The sequence below is a fragment of the Tachyglossus aculeatus genome, chromosome 4 (genome assembly GCF_015852505.1).
Source record: "Tachyglossus aculeatus isolate mTacAcu1 chromosome 4, mTacAcu1.pri, whole genome shotgun sequence".
In the NCBI taxonomy this organism is placed as follows: Eukaryota; Metazoa; Chordata; class Mammalia; order Monotremata; family Tachyglossidae; genus Tachyglossus; species Tachyglossus aculeatus.
In genome coordinates, this window is record NC_052069.1 from 135,289,773 (window position 1) to 135,312,619 (window position 22,847).

Below are 22,847 nucleotides of genomic sequence, written 5' to 3' on the forward strand. Positions count from 1 at the left end.
ACAGTAAGCGCTCAATAAATACGATTGATTGATTGATTTGATCTTCTAGACTGTGAGCCCACCGTTGGGTGGGGACTGTCTCTTTATGTTGCCAACTTATACTTCCCAAGCGCTTAGTACAGTGCTCTGCACACAGTAAGCGCTCAATAAATACGATTGATTGATTGATCTTCTAGACTGTGAGCCCACTGTTGGGTAGGGACCGTCTCTATACGTTGCCAACTTGTACTTCCCAAGCGCTTAGTACAGTGCTGTGCACACAGTAAGCGCTCAATCAATCAATCAAGCATTCAATCGCATTTATTGAGCGCTTACTGTCAGAGGTCACGGGTTCAAGTCTCAGCTCCACCAGTTGTCAGCTGTGTGACTTTGGGCAACTCAGTTCCCTCACCTGTAAAATGGGGATGAAGACTGGGAGCCCCCCGTGGGGCAACCTGATCACCTTGTAACCTCCCCAGCGCTTAGCACAGTGCTTGGCACATAGTAAGCACTTAATAAATGTCATTATTATTAATAATAATAATAATAATAATAATAAATGCTAGTAAGCATAGTAAGCAGCGTGGCTCAGTGGAAAGAGCACAGGCTTTGGAGTCGGAGGTCAGGGGTTCAAATCCCGGCTCCGCCAATTGTCAGCTGGGTGACTTTGGGCAAGTCACTTCACTTCTCTGGGCCTCAGTTCCCTCATCTGTAAAATGGGGATGAAGACTTTGAGCCTCCCGTGGGACAACCTGATCACCTCGTAACCTCCCCAGCGCTTAGAACAGTGCTTGGCACATAGTAAGCGCTTAATAAATGCCGTCATTATTCGTGGCTCAGTGGAAAAAGCCTGGGCTTTGGAGTCAGAGGTCATGGGTTCAAATTTCAGCTCCGCCAACTGTCAGCTGTGTGACTTTGGGCAAGTCACTTCACTTCTCTGGGCCTCAGTTCCCTCATCTGTAAAATGGGGATGAAGACTTTGAGCCCCCCGTGGGACAACCTGATCACCTGGTAACCTCCCCAGCGCTTAGAACGGTGCTTGGCACATAGTAAGCGCTTAATAAATGCCGTCGTTATTATTCGTGGCTCAGTGGAAAAAGCCTGGGCTTTGGAGTCAGAGGTCATGGGTTCAAATTTCAGCTCCGCCAACTGTCAGCTGTGTGACTTTGGGCAAGTCACTTCACTTCTCTGGGCCTCAGTTCCCTCATCTGTAAAATGGGGATGAAGACTGTGAGCCCGCAGTGGGACAACCTGATAATAATAATAATAATGGCATTTATTAAGCGCTTACTATGTGCAAAGCACTGCTCTAAGCGCTGGGGTGGTTACAAGGTGATCAGGTTGTCCCACCGGGGGCTCACAGTCTTAATCCCCATTTTCCAGATGAGGTAACTGAGGCCCAGAGAATCAATCAATCGTATTTATTGAGCGCTTACAGTGTGCAGAGCATTGTACTAAGCGTTTGGGAAGTACAAGTCGGCAACATATAGAGACAGTCCCTACCCAATAGTGGGCTCACAGAAATGAAGTGACTTGCCCAAAGTCACCCAGCTGACAACTGGTGGAGCTGGGATTCGAACCCATGACCTCTGACTCCAAAGCCCGGGCCCTTTCCAGGGAGCAGCCGCGCTGCTGCTCACCTTGTAACCTCCCCAGCGCTTAGAACAGTGCTTTGCACATAATAAGCGCTTAATAAATGCCCTCAAGAGCCCAGGCTTTGGAGTCAGAGGTCATGGGTTCAAATCCCAGCTCCGCCACTTGTCAGCTGGTGACTTCGGGCAAGTCACTTCACTTCTCGGGGCCTCAGTTCCCTCCTCTGGAAAATGGGGATTAAGACTGTGAGCCCCCCGTGGGACAACCTGATCGCCTTGTAACCTCCCCAGCGCTTAGAACAGGGCTTTGCACATAGTAAGCGCTTAATAAATGCTATTATTATTATTATTATTATTATTCTCGGGGCCTCAGGTACCTCATCTGGAAAATGGGGATGAAAACTGGGAGCCCCACGTGGGACAACCTGATCACCTTGTATCCCCCCCCAGCGCTTAGAATAGTGCTTTGCACATAGTAAGTGCTTAATAAATGCCATTATTATGATTATTATTATTATTATTATTATTATTATTATTATTATTATTATTCTCGGGGCCTCAGTTACCTCATCTGGAAAATGGGGATGAAGACTGTGAGCCCCCCGTGGGACAACCTGATCACCTTGTATCCCCCCCAGCGCTTAGAACAGTGCTTTGCACATAGTAAGTGCATAATAAACGCCATTATTATTATTATTATTATTATTATTATTATTATTATTATTATTATTCTCGGGGCCTCAGTTCCCTCATCTGGAAAATGGGGATGAAGACTGGGAGCCCCCCGTGGGACAACCTGATCACCTGGGAACCTCCCCAGCGCTTAGAACAGGGCTTTTCACATAGTAAGTGCATAATAAATGCCATTATTATTGTTATTATTATTATTATTATTATTATTATTATTATTCTCGGGGCCTCAGTTCCCTCATCTGGAAAATGGGGATGAAGCCTGGGAGCCCCCCGTGGGACAACCTGATCACCTTGGAACCTCCCCAGCGCTTAGAACAGTGCTTTGCACATAGTAAGCGCTTAATAAATGCCATTATTATTATTATTATTATTATTATTATTATTATTATTATTATTATTATTATTATTCTCGGGGCCTCAGTTCCCTCATCTGGAAAATGGGGATGAAGACTGGGAGCCCCCCCGTGGGCCAACCTGATCACCTTGGAACCTCCCCAGCGCTTAAAACAGGGCTCTGCACGTAGTAAGCGCTTAATAAATGCCATTATTATTGTTATTATTATTATCATTATTATTATTGTTATTATTATTATTATCATCAATGAATGCTATCATTATTATAGAGGGGGCGTGGCTTGGACCTGAGCGGAGGGCGGGGCCCTGAGGGGGCGGGGCCTAAGACGGGGAGTGGGCGGGGCTTCCGCGCGATTGGACGGAGCCCCCGTGGGGGCGTGGCTTCCCGGGGCGGGGCCGCATTTGATTGGTCGGGGGGCGTGTCCTCGGCGGAGGGGGCGTACCCTTTGGGGGCGGAGGAGGCGGTGCAGCAGCGCCCCCGGCGGTCGTCCGTCGGCGGCGGCGCGGTGTGCGCAGGCGCCGCCGGCCTCGCGGGGGAGGCGCTCAGTGCGCTGCACGCTGTGCTGAGCGCTCCGCCGGGGCTCCACGTAGTAGCTGGTGTTGGCGCTCAGTACGATCAGCCCCCTGCAAGGGCGGCAGCCCGCCCGGAGGAGGCGGGCACCGCGCCATGAAATTCACTCCATTTAGTCATTAATAATAATAACAATAATAATAATAATAATAATAATAATAATCAATCAATCAATCAATCGTATTTATTGAGCGCTCACTATGTGCAGAGCACTGTACTAAGCGCTTGGGAAGTACAAATTGGCATCACATAGAGACAGTCCCTACCCACCAGCGGGCTCACAGTCTAAAAGGGGGAGACAGAGAACAGAACCAAACATACCAACAAAATAAAATAGGATAGAAATGGACAAGTGAAATAAATAAATAGAGTAATAAATAAATGGCATTTCATTCATTCATAGATATGTATATATGTCTGTACCTATTTATTACTCTATTTATTTTACTTGTCCATGTTTATTCCATTTATTTTATTTACTTATTTATGAGTGAATGAATGGATGAGACTGTGAGCCCAGTGTTGGGTAGGGCCCGTCTCTAGATGTTGCCAACTTGGACTTCCCGAGCGCTCAGTACAGCGCTCTGCACACAGTAAGCGCTCAATAAATACACTTGAATGAATGAATGAATGAATGAATGAAGCCCGCCCTCCCACTCTTCACTCAATCGTACTTATTGAGCGCTTACTGTGTGCAGAGCACTGGACTAAGCGCTTGGGAAGGACAAGTTGGCAACATCTAGAGACAGGCCCTACCCAACAGCGGGATCACAGTCTCATCCATTCATATTTATTCATTCAATCGCATTTATTGAGCGCTTACTGTGTGCAGAGCACTGTACTAAGCGCTTGGGAAGGACAAGTTGGCAACATCTAGAGACGGTCCCTACCCAACAGCGGGCTCACAGTCTCATCCATCCATTCATTCATTCATATTTATGGAGCGCTTACTGTGTGCAGGGCACTGTACTAAGCAATCAATCGTATTTATTGAGCACTTACTATGTGCAGAGCACTGTACTAAGCGCTTGGGGAGTCCAAGTTGGCAACATCTAGAGACAGTCCCTACCCAACAGCGGGCTCACAGTCTCATCCATTCATTCATATTTATTGAGCGCTTACTGTGTGTAGAGCACTGTACTAAGCGCTTGGGGAGTCCAAGTTGGCAACATCTAGAGACGGTCCCTACCCGACAGCGGGCTCACAGTCTCATCCATTCATTCATATTCATTCACTCAATCGTATTTATTGAGCGCTTACTGTGTGCAGAGCACTGGACTAAGCGCTTGGGAAGTGCAAGTCGGCAACATATACAGACCGTCCCTACCCAACAGTGGGCTCACAGTCTAGAAGGGGGAGACAGAGAACAAAACATATTAACAAAATAGAATAAATAGAATATGTACAAGTAAAATAAACAAAGTAATAAATACGTACAAACATATACAGGTGCTGTGGGGAGGGGAAGGAGGTAAGGCTGAGGGGATGGGGATTCATTCATTCAATTGTATTTATTGAGCGCTAACTGCGTGCAGAGCACTTTCTATCTTTAGATTTATTTAAATACAGATCTATTAATATAAATACAGATCTATCGAAATACAGATCTATTAGCACTATCTTTAGATCTATCTAAATACAGATCTATTAATATAAATACAGATCTATGCATAAACTCTGGACTATACACTCATTCCGGGCGGGGAACCTGTGTGTTTCCTGTGGCCTTGCCCTCTCACGAGCGCTCAGTCCAGTGCTCTGCACACAGTGAGCGCTCAATAAAATACGATTGAATGAAGGGATGAAACCGAGCCATATTTTGGAGGCCCGATATAAGAGTTGGTAGACGGCCCTTATGTCCATATCTGGATTTATCTGAATATCCAGAGACAGATATTAATATAAATACAAATCCATCTCATAGCTCTATCTTTAGATTTATTTAAATACAGATCGATTAATAGAAATACAGATCTACGCACAGTAAGCGCTCAATAAATACGACTGAATGAATGAATCTATCAAAATGCAGATCTATTAGCACTATCTTTAGATCTTTCTAAATACAGATCTATTAATATAAATACAGATCTATGCATAAACTCTGGACTATACACTCATTCTGGGCAGGGAACCTGTCTGTTTCCTGTGGCCTTGCCCTCTCCCGAGCACTTAGTCCAGTACTCTGCACACAGTAAGCGCTCAATAAAATACGATTAAATGAAGGAAAGAAACGGAGCCATATTTTGGAGGCCCAATGTAAGAGTTGGTAGACGGCCCTTATGTCCGTATCTGGATTTATCTGAATATCCAGAGACAGATATTAATATAAATACAAATCCATCTCATAGCTCTATCTTTAGATTTATTTAAATACAGATCGATTAATAGAAATACAGATCTACGCACAGTAAGCGCTCAATAAATACGACTGAATGAATGAATCTATCGAAATGCAGATCTATTAGCACTATCTTTAGATCTATCTAAATACAGATCTATTAATATAAATACAGATCTTTCCATAAACTCTGGACTATACACTCAATCCAGGCAGGGAACCTGTCTGTTTCCTGTGGCCTTGCCCTCTCCCGAGCGCTTAGTCCAGTGCTCTGCACACAGTGAGCGCTCAATAAATACAGTTGGATGAATGAAGGAATGAAACGGAGCCATATTTTGGAGGCCCGATATCAGAGTTGGTAGATGGCCCTTATGTCCGTATCTGGATTTATCTGAATATCCAGAGACAGATATTAATATAAATACAAATCCATCTCATAGCTCTATTTTTAGATTTATTTAAATACAGATCGATTAATATAAATACAGATCTATCTATTAGATCTATCTAAATACAGATCTATTAGCGCTATCTTTAGATCTATCTAAATACAGATCTATGAATAGAAATACAGATCTACACACAGTAAGCGCTCAATAAATATGACTGAATGAATGAAAGAATCTATCGAAATACAGATCTATTAGGACTATCTTTAGATCTATCTAAATACAGATCTATTAATATAAATACAGATCTATCCATAAACTCTGGACTATACACTCATTCCGGGTGGGGAACCTGTGTGTTTCCTGTGGCCTTGCCCTCTCCCGAGCGCTCAGTCCAGTGCTCTGCACACAGTGAGCGCTCAATAAAATACGATTGAATGAAGGGATGAAACCGAGCCATATTTTGGAGGCCCAATATAAGAGTTGGTAGACGGCCCTCATGTCCGTATCTGGATTTATCTGAATATCCAGAGACAGATATTAATATAAATACAAATCCATCTCATAGATCTACCTTTAGATTTATTTAAATACAGATCGATTAATATAAATACAGATCTACACAGAGTAAGCGCTCAATAAATATGATTGAATGAATGAATGAATCTATCGAAATACAGATCTATTAGCACTATCTTTAGATCTGTCTAAATACAGATCTATTAGTATAAATACAGATCTGTGCATAAACTCTGGAATATACACTAATTTTGGGCAGGAAACCTGTCTGTTTCCTGTGGCCTTGCCCTCTCCCGAGCGCTCAGTCCAGTGCTCTGCACACAGTGAGCGCTCAATAAAATACGACTGAATGAAGGGATGAAATGGAGCCATATTTTGGAGGCCCAATGTAAGAGTTGGTAGACGGCCCTTATGTCCGTATCTGGATTTATCTGAATATCCAGAGACAGATATTAATCTAAATACAAATCCATCTCATAGATCTATCTTTAGATTTATTTAAATACAGATCGATTAATATAAATACAGATCTATCTATTAGATCTATCTAAATACAGATCTATTAGCGCTATCTTTAGATCTATCTAAATACAGATCTATGAATAGAAATACAGATCTACACACAGTAAGCGCTCAATAAATATGACTGAATGAATGAATGAATCTATCGAAATACAGATCTATTAGCACCATCTGTAGATCTATCTAAATACAGAACTATTAATATAAATACAGATCTATGCATAAACTCTGGACTATACACTCATTCTGGGCAGGGAACCTGTCTGTTTCCTGTGGCCTTGCCCTCTCCCGAGCACTTAGTCCAGTACTCTGCACACAGTAAGCGCTCAATAAAATACGATTAAATGAAGGAAAGAAACGGAGCCATATTTTGGAGGCCCAATGTAAGAGTTGGTAGACGGCCCTTATGTCCGTATCTGGATTTATCTGAATATCCAGAGACAGATATTAATATAAATACAAATCCATCTCATAGCTCTATCTTTAGATTTATTTAAATACAGATCGATTAATATAAATACAGATCTATCTATTAGATCTATCTAAATACAGATCTATTAGCGCTATCTTTAGATCTATCTAAATACAGATCTATTAATAGAAATACAGATCTACACACAGTAAGCGCTCAATAAATATGACTGAATGAAAGAATGAATCTATCGAAATACAGATCTATTAGGACTATCTTTAGATCTATCTAAATACAGATCTATTAATATAAATACAGATCTATCCATAAACTCTGGACTGTACACTCATTCCGGGCAGGGAACCTGTCTGTTTCCTGTGGCCTTGCCCTCTCCCGAGCGCTCAGTCCAGTGCTCTGCACACAGTAAGCGCTCAATAAAATACGATTAAATGAAGGAAAGAAACGGAGCCATATTTTGGAGGCCCAATGTAAGAGTTGGTAGACGGCCCTTATGTCCGTATCTGGATTTATCTGAATATCCAGAGACAGATATTAATATAAATACAAATCCATCTCATAGCTCTACCTTTAGATTTATTTAAATACAGATCGATTAATATAAATACAGATCTATCTATTAGATCTATCTAAATACAGATCTATTAGCGCTATCTTTAGATCTATCTAAATACAGATCTATGAATAGAAATACAGATCTACACACAGTAAGCGCTCAATAAATATGACTGAATGAATGAATGAATCTATCGAAATACAGATCTATTAGCACCATCTTTAGATCTATCTAAATACAGAACTATTAATATAAATACAGATCTATGCATAAACTCTGGACTATACACTCATTCTGGGCAGGGAACCTGTCTGTTTCCTGTGGCCTTGCCCTCTCCCGAGCACTTAGTCCAGTACTCTGCACACAGTAAGCGCTCAATAAAATACGATTAAATGAAGGAAAGAAACGGAGCCATATTTTGGAGGCCCAATGTAAGAGTTGGTAGACGGCCCTTATGTCCGTATCTGGATTTATCTGAATATCCAGAGACAGATATTAATATAAATACAAATCCATCTCATAGCTCTATCTTTAGATTTATTTAAATACAGATCGATTAATAGAAATACAGATCTACGCACAGTAAGCGCTCAATAAATACGACTGAATGAATGAATCTATCGAAATGCAGATCTATTAGCACTATCTTTAGATCTATCTAAATACAGATCTATTAATATAAATACAGATCTTTCCATAAACTCTGGACTATACACTCAATCCAGGCAGGGAACCTGTCTGTTTCCTGTGGCCTTGCCCTCTCCCGAGCGCTTAGTCCAGTGCTCTGCACACAGTGAGCGCTCAATAAATACAGTTGGATGAATGAAGGAATGAAACGGAGCCATATTTTGGAGGCCCGATATCAGAGTTGGTAGATGGCCCTTATGTCCGTATCTGGATTTATCTGAATATCCAGAGACAGATATTAATATAAATACAAATCCATCTCATAGCTCTATCTTTAGATTTATTTAAATACAGATCGATTAATATAAATACAGATCTATCTATTAGATCTATCTAAATACAGATCTATTAGCGCTATCTTTAGATCTATCTAAATACAGATCTATTAATAGAAATACAGATCTACACACAGTAAGCGCTCAATAAATATGACTGACTGAATGAATGAATCTATCGAAATACAGATCTATTAGCACTATCTGTAGATCTTTCTAAATACAGATCTATTAATATAAATACAGATCTATCCATAAACTCTGGACTATACACTCATTCCGGGCGGGGAACCTGTGTGTTTCCTGTGGCCTTACCCTCTCCCGAGCGCTCAGTCCAGTGCTCTGCACACAGTAAGCGCTCAATAAAATACGATTAAATGAAGGAAAGAAACGGAGCCATATTTTGGAGGCCCAATATAAGAGTTGGTAGACGGCCCTTATGTCCGTATCTGGATTTATCTGAATATCCAGAGACAGATATTAATATAAATACAAATCCATCTCATAGCTCTATCTTTAGATTTATTTAAATACAGATCGATTAATATAAATACAGATCCATCTATCAGATCTATCTAAATACAGATCTATTAGCGCTATCTTTAGATCTATCTAAATACAGATCTATGAATAGAAATACAGATCTACACACAGTAAGTGCTCAATGCTCATATGACTGACTGAATGAATGAATCTATCGAAATACAGATCTATTAGCACTATCTTTAGATCTATCTAAATACAGATCTATTAATATAAATACAGATCTATCCATAAACTTTGGACTATGCACTCATTCCGGGCGGGGAACCTGTGTGTTTCCTGTGGCCTTGCCCTCTCCCGAGCGCTTAGTCCAGTGCTCTGCACACAGTGAGCGCTCAATAAAATATGATTAAATGAAGGGATGAAACTGAGCCATATTTTGGAGGCCCAATGTAAGAGTTGGTAGACGGCCCTTATGTCCGTATCTGGATTTGTATTAAACTGTGAGGGCCGCTGCGGGCCGGGGGCGGCCTCCACACTGCGGGGGGCTGGGGGAGACGCCCCTGGTCGGTAGGGACCGACCGTCTCTAGGTGTTGCCACCTTGTTGTACTACCCCAGCGCTTACTACACAATACGATTGAGAGAATGAATGAATGAATCCTAATAATCCTGTATATATGTATATATGCTTGTACGTATTTATTACTCTATTTATTTATTTTATTTGTACATATCTATTCTATTTATTTTATTTTGTTAGTATGTTTGGTTTTGTTCTCTGTCTCCCCCTTTTAGACTGTGAGCCCACTGTTGGGTAGGGACCGTCTCTATGTGTTGCCAATTTGTACTTCCCAAGCGCTTAGTACAGTGCTCTGCACATAGTAAGCGCTCAATAAATACGATTGCTGATGATGATGATGATGATGATTAATAATATCAGGAGGCCTTCCCAGACTGATCCCCCCCTCCATTCACCCCACCTTACCACCTTCCCTTCCCCACAGCACCTGTATATATGTTTGTACATATTTATTACTCTATTTATACTACTTGTCCATATCTATTCTATTTATTTTATCTTGTTAATATGTTTGGTTTGGTTCCCTGTCTCCCCCTTCTAGACTGTGAGCCCGCTGTCGGGTCGGGACCGTCTCTCTCTGTTGCCAACTTGGACTTCCCAAGCGCTTAGTCCGGTGCTCTGCACCCAGTAAGCGCTCAATAAATACGATGGAGTGAATAAAAGGTAATCAGGTTGTACGCAGTCCCTGTCTCACGCGGGGCTTACAGTCTCAATCCCCATTTGGCAGAAGAGGGAACTGAGGCGGCGCAGAGAAGTTAAGCGACTTGCCCGAGGTCACAGAGCGGGCAAGTGGCAGGGGCGGGATTAGAATCCACGACCTCTGACTCCCCAGGCTGTGCTGGAGACCTAATCGTCTTCCTCAGTGAGCACTGTGCTCACACCTCTCCCTGCTTTCAAAACCTCCAAAGGCCAGCCATTTCCCTTTGAGTCAAGTGAAGCTCCCGGCTGGGAACCTCAGTGCTCTCCACCAGTTCGTAGACTGGGAGCCCGCTGTTGGGTAGGGACCGTCTCTCTATGTTGCCGACTCGGACTTCCCAAGCGCTTAGTACAGTGCTCTGCACACAGGAAGCGCTCAATAAATACGATTGATGATGATGAATGAATGAATGGATGAGACTGTGAGCCCGCTGTTGGGTCGGGACCGTCTCTCTATGTTGCCAACTTGGACTTCCCAAGCGCTTAACCCGGTGCTCTGCACACAGTAAGCGCTCAATCAATACGATTGATGGATGGATTGATTGATCGATTTGATATAGAGTTGAACGAAGGCCTGAAAAGCCGCCTCTCTGGACCCCCCCCCCCACCCCGCTGCCCTCCCCCCCAAATCCAGCAGCCTTTTCCCAAGCTCAGCGCCCGCCGGCCCCCCGCAATCTCACCTGATGCCCGCGCACGTGCTGAGCGCCACCCAGGAGCCCGGAAACCCCCGGACGTGGCCGTGGTAGTAACAGTGGTCCTGGGGGATGGAGACGGGGGGAGAGGGAGAGGTCAGACAGAGATACATGTGTATATCTGTATGTATATATATATATATATATATATATATATATATATATATATATATATATATATACATATATATGTATATATATACAGATATATATATATCTGTATATATATATCTATATATATACATATATATGTATATATAATCTATATATATACATATATATGTATATATATACATATATATGTATATATATACATATATATGTATATATGTATATGTGTGTATATATATGTATATATGTGTGTATATATGTATATGTGTGTATATATGTATATGTGTGTATATATATGTATATGTGTGTATATATATGTGTATGTATATATGTGTATATAGATGTGTGTATATATGTGTATATATATGTATATCCTCATCAGTCGTATTTATTGAGCGCTTACTGTGTGCGGAGCACCAGACTAAGCGCTTGGGAAGTCCAAGTTGGCAACATCTAGAGACGGCCCCTACCCAACAGCGGGCTCCCAGTCTAGAAGGGGGAGACAGGGAACCAAACCAAACATATTAACAAGATAAAATGAATAGAATAGATGTATATGTACATATACACACACACATATATGTTTATATATATATGTATATGTACATATATGTACACATATGTATATGTGTGTATATATGTGTATATGTATATATACATGTATATGTATATATGTGTGTATATATGTGTATGTATATGTATATCATCATCAGTCGTATTTATTGAGCGCTTACTATGTGCAGAGCACTGTACTAAGCGCTTGGGAAGTCCAAATTGGCAACATCTAGAGACGGTCCCTACCCAACAGCGGGCTCACAGTCTAGAAGGGGGAGACAGGGAACCAAACCAAACATATTAACAAGATAAAATAAAGAGAATAGATGTATATGTACATATACACACACATATATATGTTTATATATATGTATATGTACATATATGTACACATATGTATATGTGTGTATATATGTGTATATGTATATATACATATATATGTATATGTATATATGTGTGTATATATGTGTATATATATGAATATCATCATCAGTCGTATTTATTGAGCGCTTACTATGTGCAGAGCACTGGACTAAGCGCTTGGGAAGTCCAAGTTGGCAACACACAGAGCCGGTCCCTACCCAACAGCGGGCTCACAGTCTAGAAGGGGGAGACAGGGAACCAAACCAAACATATTAACAAGATAAAATAAATAGAATAGATGTATATGTACATGTACACATATATATGTTTATATATATATATATGTATATGTACATATATGTACACATATGTATATGTATATGTGTGTATATATATGTATATATGTATATGTATGTGTATATATGTGTGTATATATGTGTATATATATGTATATCATCATCAGTCGTATTTATTGAGCGCTTACTGTGTGCAGAGCACTGGACTAAGCGCTTGGGAAGTCCAAGTTGGCAACACACAGAGCCGGTCCCTACCCAACAGCGGGCTCACAGTCTAGAAGGGGGAGACAGGGAACCAAACCAAACATATTAACAAGATAAAATAAATAGAATAGATGTATATGTACATGTACACATATATATGTTTATATATATATATATATATATATGTATATGTACATATATGTACACATATGTATATGTATATGTGTGTATATATATGTATATATGTATATGTATGTGTATATATGTGTGTATATATGTGTATATATATGTATATCATCATCAGTCGTATTTATTGAGCGCTTACTGTGTGCAGAGCACTGGACTAAGCGCTTGGGAAGTCCAAGTTGGCAACACACAGAGCCGGTCCCTACCCAACAGCGGGCTCACAGTCTAGAAGGGGGAGACAGGGAACCAAACCAAACATATTAACAAGATAAAATAAATAGAATGGATGTATATGTATATATACACATATATATGTTTATATATATATGTATATGTACATATATGTACACATATGTATCTGTATATGTGTGTATATATGTGTATATGTATATATACATATATATGTTTATATATATGTATATGTATATATGTGTGTATATATGTGTGTATATATATGAATATCATCATCAATCGTATTTATTGAGCGCTTACTGTGTGCAGAGCACTGGACTAAGCGCTTGGGAAGTACAAGTTGGCAACATGTAGAGACGGTCCCTACCCAGCAGCGGGCTCACAGTCTAGAAGGGGGAGACAGGGAACCAAACCAAACATATTAACAAGATAAAATAAATAGAATAGATGTATATGTACATGTACACATATATATGTTTATATATATATATGTATATGTACATATACGTACACATATGTATATGTGTGTATGTATATGTATATATACATATATATGTTTATGTATATGTATGTGTATGTGTATATATATGTGTGTATATATGTGTATATATATGTATATCCTCATCAGTCGTATTTATTGAGCGCTTACTATGTGCAGAGCACTGGACTAAGCGCTTGGGAAGTCCAAATTGGCAACCTATAGAGACGGTCCCTACCCAACAGCGGGCTCACAGTCTAGAAGGGGGAGACAGGGAACCAAACCAAACATATTAACAAGATAAAATAAATAGAATAGATGTATATGTACATGTACACATATATATGTTTATATATATATGTATATGTACATATACGTACACATATGTATATGTGTGTATATATATGTATATGTATATATACATATATATGTTTATGTATATGTATGTGTATGTGTATATATATATATGTGTATATATATGTATATCCTCATCAGTCGTATTTATTGAGCGCTTACTGTGTGCAGAGCACCGGACTAAGCGCTTGGGAAGTCCAAGTTGGCAACATCTAGAGACGGCCCCTACCCAACAGCGGGCTCACAGTCTAGAAGGGGGAGACAGGGAACCAAACCAAACATATTAACATAATAAAATAAATAGAATAGATGTATATGTACATATACACACACACATATATGTTTATATATGTATATGTACATATATGTACACATATGTATATGTGTGTATATATGTGTATATGTATATATACATGTATATGTATATATGTGTGTATATATGTGTATATGTATGTATATCCTCATCAGTCGTATTTATTGAGCGCTTACTGTGTGCGGAGCACTGGACTAAGCGCTTGGGAAGTCCAAGTTGGCAACATACAGAGACGGTCCCTACCCAACAGCGGGCTCACAGTCTAGAAGGGGGAGACAGGGAACCAAACCAAACATATTAACAAGATAAAATAAATAGAATGGATGTATATGTACATGTACACATATATATGTTTATATATATATAGATGTATATGTACACATATGTACACATATGTATATGTGTATATATGTATATATACATATATGTACACATATGTATATGTGTGTATATATATGTATATATGTATATACATGTATATGTTTATATATATGTATGTGTATATATGTGTGTATATATGTGTATATATATGTATATCATCATCAATCGTATTTATTGAGCGCTCACTATGTGCAGAGCACTGGACTAAGCGCTTGGGAAGTCCAAGTTGGCAACATCTAGAGACGGTCCCTACCCAACAGCGGGCTCACAGTCTAGAAGGGGGAGACAGGGAACCAAACCAAACATATTAACAAGATAAAATAAATAGAATAGATGTATATGTACATATACACATATATGTGTTTCTATATATGTGTATATGTACCTATATGCACACATATGTATATATATATGTGTGTGTGTGTATATATATATATGTATATGTATGTGTATATATGTGTGTATATATGTGTATGTATATGTATATCATCATCAGTCGTATTTATTGAGCGCTTACTGTGTGCAGAGCACTGGACTAAGCGCTTGGGAAGTACAAATTGGCAACCTATAGAGACGGTCCCTACCCAACAGCGGGCTCACAGTCTAGAAGGGGGAGACAGGGAACCAAACCAAACATATTAACAAGATAAAATAAATAGAATGGATGTATATGTACATATACACATATATATGCTTATATATATATGTATATGTACATATATGTACACATATGTACATGTATATGTGTGTATGTATGTATATATGTATATGTATGTGTATATATATGTGTGTATATATGTGTATATGTGTGTATATCATCATCAATCGTATTTATTGAGCGCTATGTGCAGAGCACTGTACTAAGCGCTTGGGAAGTCCAAATTGGCAACATATAGAGACGGTCCCTACCCAACAGTGGGCTCACAGTCTAGAAGGGGGAGACAGGGAACCAAACCAAACATATTAACAAGATAAAATAAATATAATAGATGTATATGTACATATACACATATATATGTTTATATATATATATATGTATATGTGTGTATATATGTGTATATGTGTATATACATATATATGTTTATATATATGTATACGTATATATGTGTGTGTATGTATGTGTGTGTGTATATATATGTGTCAGCTTGTACATCCCAAGCACTTAGTGCAGTGCTCTGCACACAGTAAGTGCTCAATAAACACGATTGATTGATTGTACATGTTTATTACTCTATTTATTTATTTATTTGGCTTGTACCTATCTATTCTATTTATTTTATTCTGTTACTATGTTTGGTTTTGTTGTCTGTCTCCCCCTTCTAGCCTGTGAGCCTGCTGTTGGGTAGGGACCGTCTCTAGATGTTGCCAACTTGTACTTCCCAAGCGTGTAGTACAGTGCTCTGCACACAGGAAGCACTCAATAAACACGATTGATTGATTGATTGATTGATTGTACATATTTATTACTCTATTTATCTGACTTGTACATATCTATTCATTTTATTTGGTTTATATGTTTGGTTTTGTTGTCTGTCTCCCCCTTCTAGACTGTGAGCCCGCTGTTGGGTAGGGACCACCTCGATATGTTGCCAGCTTGGACTTCCCAAGCGCTTAGTACAGTGCTCTGCACACAGTAAGCGCTCAATAAATACGATTGATTGATTGTACATATTTATTACTCTATTCTATTTATTTGACTTGTACCTATCTATTCTATTTATTTTATTTTGCTAATATGTTTGGTTTTGTTCTCTGTCTCCCCCTTCTAGACTGTGAGCCCGCTGTTGGGTAGGGACCGTCTCTGTATGTTGCCAACGTGTATTTCCCAAGCGCTTAGTCCAGTGCTCTGCACACAGTAAGCGCTCACTAAATACAATTGATTGATTGATTGTACATATTTATAACTCTATTTATTTATTTGACTTGTACATATCTATTCTATTTATCTTATTTTGTTAATATGTTTGGTTTTGTTCCCTGTCTCCCCCTTTTAGACTGTGAGCCCGCTGTTGGGTAGGGACCGCCTCGATATGTTACCAGCTAGGACTTCCCAAGCGCTTAGTCCAGTGCTCTGCACACAGTAAGCGCTCAATAAACATGATTGATTGATTGATTGTACATATTTATTACTCTATTTATTTGACTTGTACATATCTAGTCTATTTATTTTATTTTGTTACTATGTTTTGTTTTGTTCTCTGTCTCCCCCTTCTAGACTGTGAGCCCGCTGTTGGGTAGGGACCGTCTCTGTATGTTGCCAACTTGCACTTCCCAAGCGCTTAGTCCAGTGCTCTGCACACAGTAAGCGCTCAATAAATACGATTGATTGATTGTACATATTTATTACTCTATTTATTTATCTTACTTGTACCTATCCATTCTATTTATTTTATTTTGTTAGTATGTTTGGTTTTGTTCTCTGTCTCCCCCTTCTAGCCTGTGAGCCCGCTGTTGGGTAGGGACCGTCTCTAGATGTTGCCAACTTGGACTTCCCAAGCGCTTAGTCCAGTGCTCTGCACACAGTAAGCGCTCAATAAACACGATTGATTGATTGATTGTACATATTTATTACTCTATTTATTTGACTTGTACATATCTAGTCTATTTATTTTATTTTGTTACTATGTTTTGTTTTGTTCTCTGTCTCCCCCTTCTAGACTGTGAGCCCACTGTTGGGTAGGGACCGTCTCTGTATTTTGCCAACTTGCACTTCCCAAGCGCTTAGTCCAGTGCTCTGCACACAGTAAGCGCTCAATAAATACGATTGAATGATTGATTGATTGTACATATTTATTACTCTATTTATTTTACTTGTACATATCTATTCTATTTATTTTATTTTGTTAGTATGTTTGGTTTTGTTCTCCGTCTCCCCCTTTTAGACTGTGAGCCCACTGTTGGGTAGGGACTGTCTCTATATGTTGCCAACTTGGACTTCCCAAGCGCTTAGTCCAGTGCTCGGCACACAGTAAGCACTCAATAAAGCAGCGTGGAAGCAGCGTGGCTCAGTGGAAGGAGCCCGGGCTTTGGAGTCAGAGGTCATGAGTTCAAATCCTGGCTCCGCCACTTGTCAGCTGGGTGACTTTGGGCAAGTCACTTCACTTCTCTGGGCCTCAGTTCCCTCATCTGTAAAATGGGGATGAAGACTGGGAGCCCAGCGTGGGACAACCTGATCACCTTGTAACCTCCCCAGTGCTTAGAACAGGGCTTTGCACATAGTAAGCGCTTAATAAATGCCATTATTATTATGATTATAATAAATACAATTGATTGATTGAGTGGGCAGGGTCCAACCCCCCGCCAGCCCCATCCCCTCTTCTCTCCTCTGAGGGTCTCGTCCTGTCTTCCAGAATAATAATAATAATAATAATAATAATAATAATAATAATAATAATAATGTTGGCATTTGTTAAGCGCTTACTATGTGCAAAGCACTGTTCTAAGCGCTGGGGTGATACAAAGTGATCAGGTTGTCCCACGTGGGGCTCACAGTCTTAATCCCCATTTTACAGATGAGGGAACTGAGGCTGAGAGACGTGAAGTGTATATATGTACATTTGTACATATTTATTACTCTATTTATCTTTTGTACATATCTATTCTATTTATTTTATGTTGTTAGTATGTTTGGTTTTGTTCTCTGTCTCTCCCCTTCTAGACTGTGAGCCCGCTGTCGGGTAGGGACCGTCTCTATGTGTTGCCGACTTGTACTTCCCAAGCGCTTAGTACAGTGCTCTGCACACAGTAAGCGCTCAATAAATACGATTGATTGATTGATTGATTGAGAGTTGTGGTTTTTGTGTTAGCGCTTACTATGTGCCAGGGACTGAGCCCGCTGTTGAGTAGGGACCGACTCTATACGTTGCCAACTTGTACTTCCCAAGCGCTTAGTACAGTGCTCTGCACACAGTAAGCGCTCAATAAATACGATTGAATGAATGAGTGAATGAAAGGGACTGGACTAAGCACTGGGATGGATGCCAGCAAATAGGGTTAATATTATTAATAATAATAATAATACTAAAGATGATAGATGTGGTTTTTATTTTAGCGCTTACTATGTGCCGGGGACTGGACTAACCGCTGGGGTGGATGCCCGCAAATAGGGATAATAATAATAATAATAATTAATAATAATAATAATAATAATGATAGTTGTGGTTTTTGTTTTAGCGCTTACTATGTGCCAGGGACTGGACTAACCGCTGGGGTGGATGCCTGCAAATAGGGTTAATAATAATAATAATAATACTAAGGATGATAGTTGTGGTTTTTGTTTTAGCGCTTACTACGTGCCAGGGACTGGACTAACCACTGGGGTGGATGCCCGCAAATATGGATAATAATAATAATAATAATAATAATAATAATAATGATAGTTGTGGTTTTTGTTTTAGCACTTACTATGTGCCGGGGACTGGACTAACCGCTGGGGTGGATGCCCGCAAATAGGGTTAATAATAATAATAATAATAATAATAATGATGATGATGATAGTTGTGGTTTTTGTTTTAGCGCTTACTATGTGCCAGGGACTGGACTAACCGCTGGGGTGGATGCCCGCAAATAGGGTTAATAATAATAATAATAATAATACTAAGGATGATAGTTGTGGTGTTTGTTTTAGCGCTTACTATGTGCCGGGGACTTGACTAACCGCTGGGGTGGATGCCCGCAAATGGGGTTAATAATAATAATAATAATACTAAGGATGATAGTTGTGGTTTTTGTTTTAGCGCTTACTATGTGCCGGGGACTGGACTAACCGCTGGGGTGGATGCCCGCAAATAGGGTTAATAATAATAATTATTATTATAATACTAAGGATGATAATTGTGGTTTTTGTTTTAGAGCTTACTATGTGCCGGGGACTGGATTAACCGCTGGGGTGGATGCCTGCAAATAGGGTTAATAATAATAATAATAATGATAATACTAAGGATGATAGTTGTAGTTTTTGTTTTAGCGCTTACTATGTGCCAGGCACTGTAATAATAATAATGAGAGTTGTGGTTTTTGTTTTAGCACTTACTATGTGCCAGAGACTGGACTAACCGCTGGGGTGGATGCCCGCAAATAGGGTTAATAATAATAATAATAATAATAACACTAAGGATGATAGTTGTGGTTTTTGTTTTAGCGCTCACTATGTGCCGGGGACTGGACTAACCGCTGGGGTGGATGCCCGCAAATAGGGTTAATAATAATAATAATAATACTAAGGGTGATAGTTGTGGTTTTTGTTTTAGCGCTTACTATGTGCCGGGGACTGGACTAACCGCTGGGGTGGATGCCTGCAAATAGGGTTAATAATAATGATAATAATAATAATAATAATAATAAGGATGATAGTTGTGGTTTTTGTTTTAGCGCTTACTCTAATACTAGTAATAATGAGTTGTAATTTTTGCTTTAGTACTTACTAAGTGCCAGGAACTGAACTAAGCGCTGGGATGAATACCAGCAAATAGGGTTATTAATGATAAGAATGATAACGATAATGGTGGCATTTGTTAAGCACTTGCTATGTGCCAGGCACTGTAATACCAATAATAATTGTGGTTTTTGTAAGCACTTACTAAGTGCCAAGCATTGGGATGGATACAAATAGGGTTAATAATAACTGTGCTATTTGTTAAGCACTTATGCTTCAGATGCTGTAATAATAATGTAATAATAATAACAGTGATGATAATCATAGTAATTGTGGTATTTGTTAAGTGCTTTCTATGTGCCAGACACTGTACTAAGCACCAGGATGGATACAAGAAATAGGATTATAATTGTGGTATTGGCTAAGTGCTTAATAATAATAATAATAATAGTAATAATGATAATAATAATAAGTCCCTTGTGCTGGGGGGGTTGGGAGCAAATCAGGTTGGGCCCAGTCCCTACCCCACATGGGGCTCACAGTCAATCAATCAATCGTATTTATTGAGCGCTTACTGTGTGCAGAGCACTGTACTAAGCGCTTGGGAAGTCCAAGTTGGCAACATATAGAGACAGTCCCTACCCAACAGTGGGCTCCCAGTCTAAAAGAGACTTCATCCCCCTTTTACAGATGAGGGAACCGAGTCACAGATATTTGAATCAATCAATCAATCAATCATATTGAGTGCGTACTGTGTGTAGAGCACTGTACTAAGCGCTTGGGAAGTCCAAGTTGGCAACATATAGAGACAGTCCCTACCCAACAGTGGGCTCACAGTCTAAAAGGGACTTCATCCCCCTTTTACAGATGAGGGAACCGAGTCACAGATATTTGAATTAATCAATCAATCGTATTTATTGAGCGCTTACTGTGTGCAGAGCACTGTACTAAGCGCTTGGGAAGTCCAAGTTGGCAACATATAGAGACAGTCCCTACCCAACAGTGGGCTCCCAGTCTAAAAGAGACTTCATCCCCCTTTTACAGATGAGGGAACCGAGTCACAGATATTTGAATCAATCAATCAATCAATCATATTGAGTGCGTACTGTGTGTAGAGCACTGTACTAAGCGCTTGGGAAGTCCAAGTTGGCAACATATAGAGACAGTCCCTACCCAACAGTGGGCTCACAGTCTAAAAGGGACTTCATCCCCCTTTTACAGATGAGGGAACCGAGTCACAGATATTTGAATTAATCAATCAATCGTATTTATTGAGCGCTTACTGTGTGCAGAGCACTGTACTAAGCACTTGGGAAGTACAAGGTGGCAACATATAGAGACAGTCCCTACCCAACAGTGGGCTCACAGTCTAAAAGGGACTTCATCCCCCTTTTACAGATGAGGGAACCGAGTCACAGATATTTGAATCAGTCAATCAATCAATCAATCGTATTTATTGAGCGCTTACTGTGTGCAGAGCACTGTACTAAGCACTTGGGAAGTACAAGGTGGCAACATATAGAGACAGTCCCTACCCAACAGTGGGCTCACAGTCTAAAAGGGACTTCATCCCCCTTTTACAGATGAGGGAACCGAGTCACAGATATTTGAATCAGTCAATCAATCAATCAATCGTATTTATTGAGCGCTTACTGTGTGCAGAGCACTGTACTAAGCGCTTGGGAAGTCCAAGTTGGCAACATATAGAGACGGTCCCTACCCAACAGTGGGCTCACAGTCTAAAATATGAATGAATGAATGAAAGAACGACTCTACCGCTGCACTTAATATAGTCCTTTGCACACAGTAAGCTCTCAATAATCAATCCATCAATCGTATTTATTGAGCGCTTACTGTGTGCAGAGTAAGCACGGCACCTGTATATATGTTTGTACATATTTATTACTCTATTTATTTTACTTGTCCATATCTATTCTATTTATTTTATTTTGTTAGTATGCTTGGTTTTGTTCTCTGTCTCCCCCTTTTAGACTGTGAGCCTGCTGTTGGGTAGGGATTGTCTCTATATGTTGCCAACTTGTACTTCCCAAGCGCTTAGTACAGCGCTCTGCACACAGCAAGCGCTCAATAAATACTTGATTGATTAAAAGGGACTTCATCCCCCTTTTACAGATGAGGGAACCGAGTCACAGTTATTGGAAGTGACCGGCCCAGGCGACAAGTGGTTGGAGTCGGGATTAGAACCCAGGTCCTTTGACTCCCAAGCCTGTGATATTGGTAATAACAACAATTATGGTACTTTTTAAGCACTTATTACGTGCCAAGCACTCGTTCTAAAGCCTGGGGTAGATACAAGGTCAGCAGATTGGACGTAGTCTCTATGCATTAGGCCATGCTGCTTCTCTATTATTATTTTTTTTTATTTTCATTTTTATTTTCATTTTTATTTTTATTTTTATTTTCATTTTTATTTTTATTTTTATTTTTATTATTACTGCTGAGGATTGGCCAAACCAGGGCACTTACCGTGTGGTTGGGTGTTACCGTGACGAGCTGCCCCTCCTCAGTGTAATGAGTTTCCGTGTAGCCGCGGGCCAGAAGCCTGCTGGGGGAGAGGAAGAATCAGAGAGTTGCTTCTATAAGATGATAATAATAATAATAATAATAATTATTATTATTATTATTATTATTATAATTATTATTATTATTATAATGATTG

The 22,847-nt window shown here is 39.8% G+C and overlaps 1 protein-coding gene across 2 annotated transcripts in view; it reads right to left on the minus strand.

Moving 5' to 3' along the window:
- The window catches only part of ADAM33 (ADAM metallopeptidase domain 33), a 169,591-nt gene that overhangs the window by 100,523 nt on the left and 46,221 nt on the right, over positions 1 to 22,847 (minus strand). The window contains exons 4-6 of one of the 2 annotated variants that reach the window (XM_038745299.1): positions 22,655 to 22,730; positions 11,349 to 11,425; positions 3,062 to 3,242 (exon numbers count right to left, since the gene is read on the minus strand). In XM_038745299.1, coding sequence (XP_038601227.1) covers positions 3,062 to 3,242; positions 11,349 to 11,425; positions 22,655 to 22,730 — 334 coding nt within the window. Of the gene's footprint in view, positions 1 to 3,061; positions 3,243 to 11,348; positions 11,426 to 22,654; positions 22,734 to 22,847 lie in introns of both variants that reach the window. The other variant, XM_038745298.1, reaches the window with a different exon arrangement.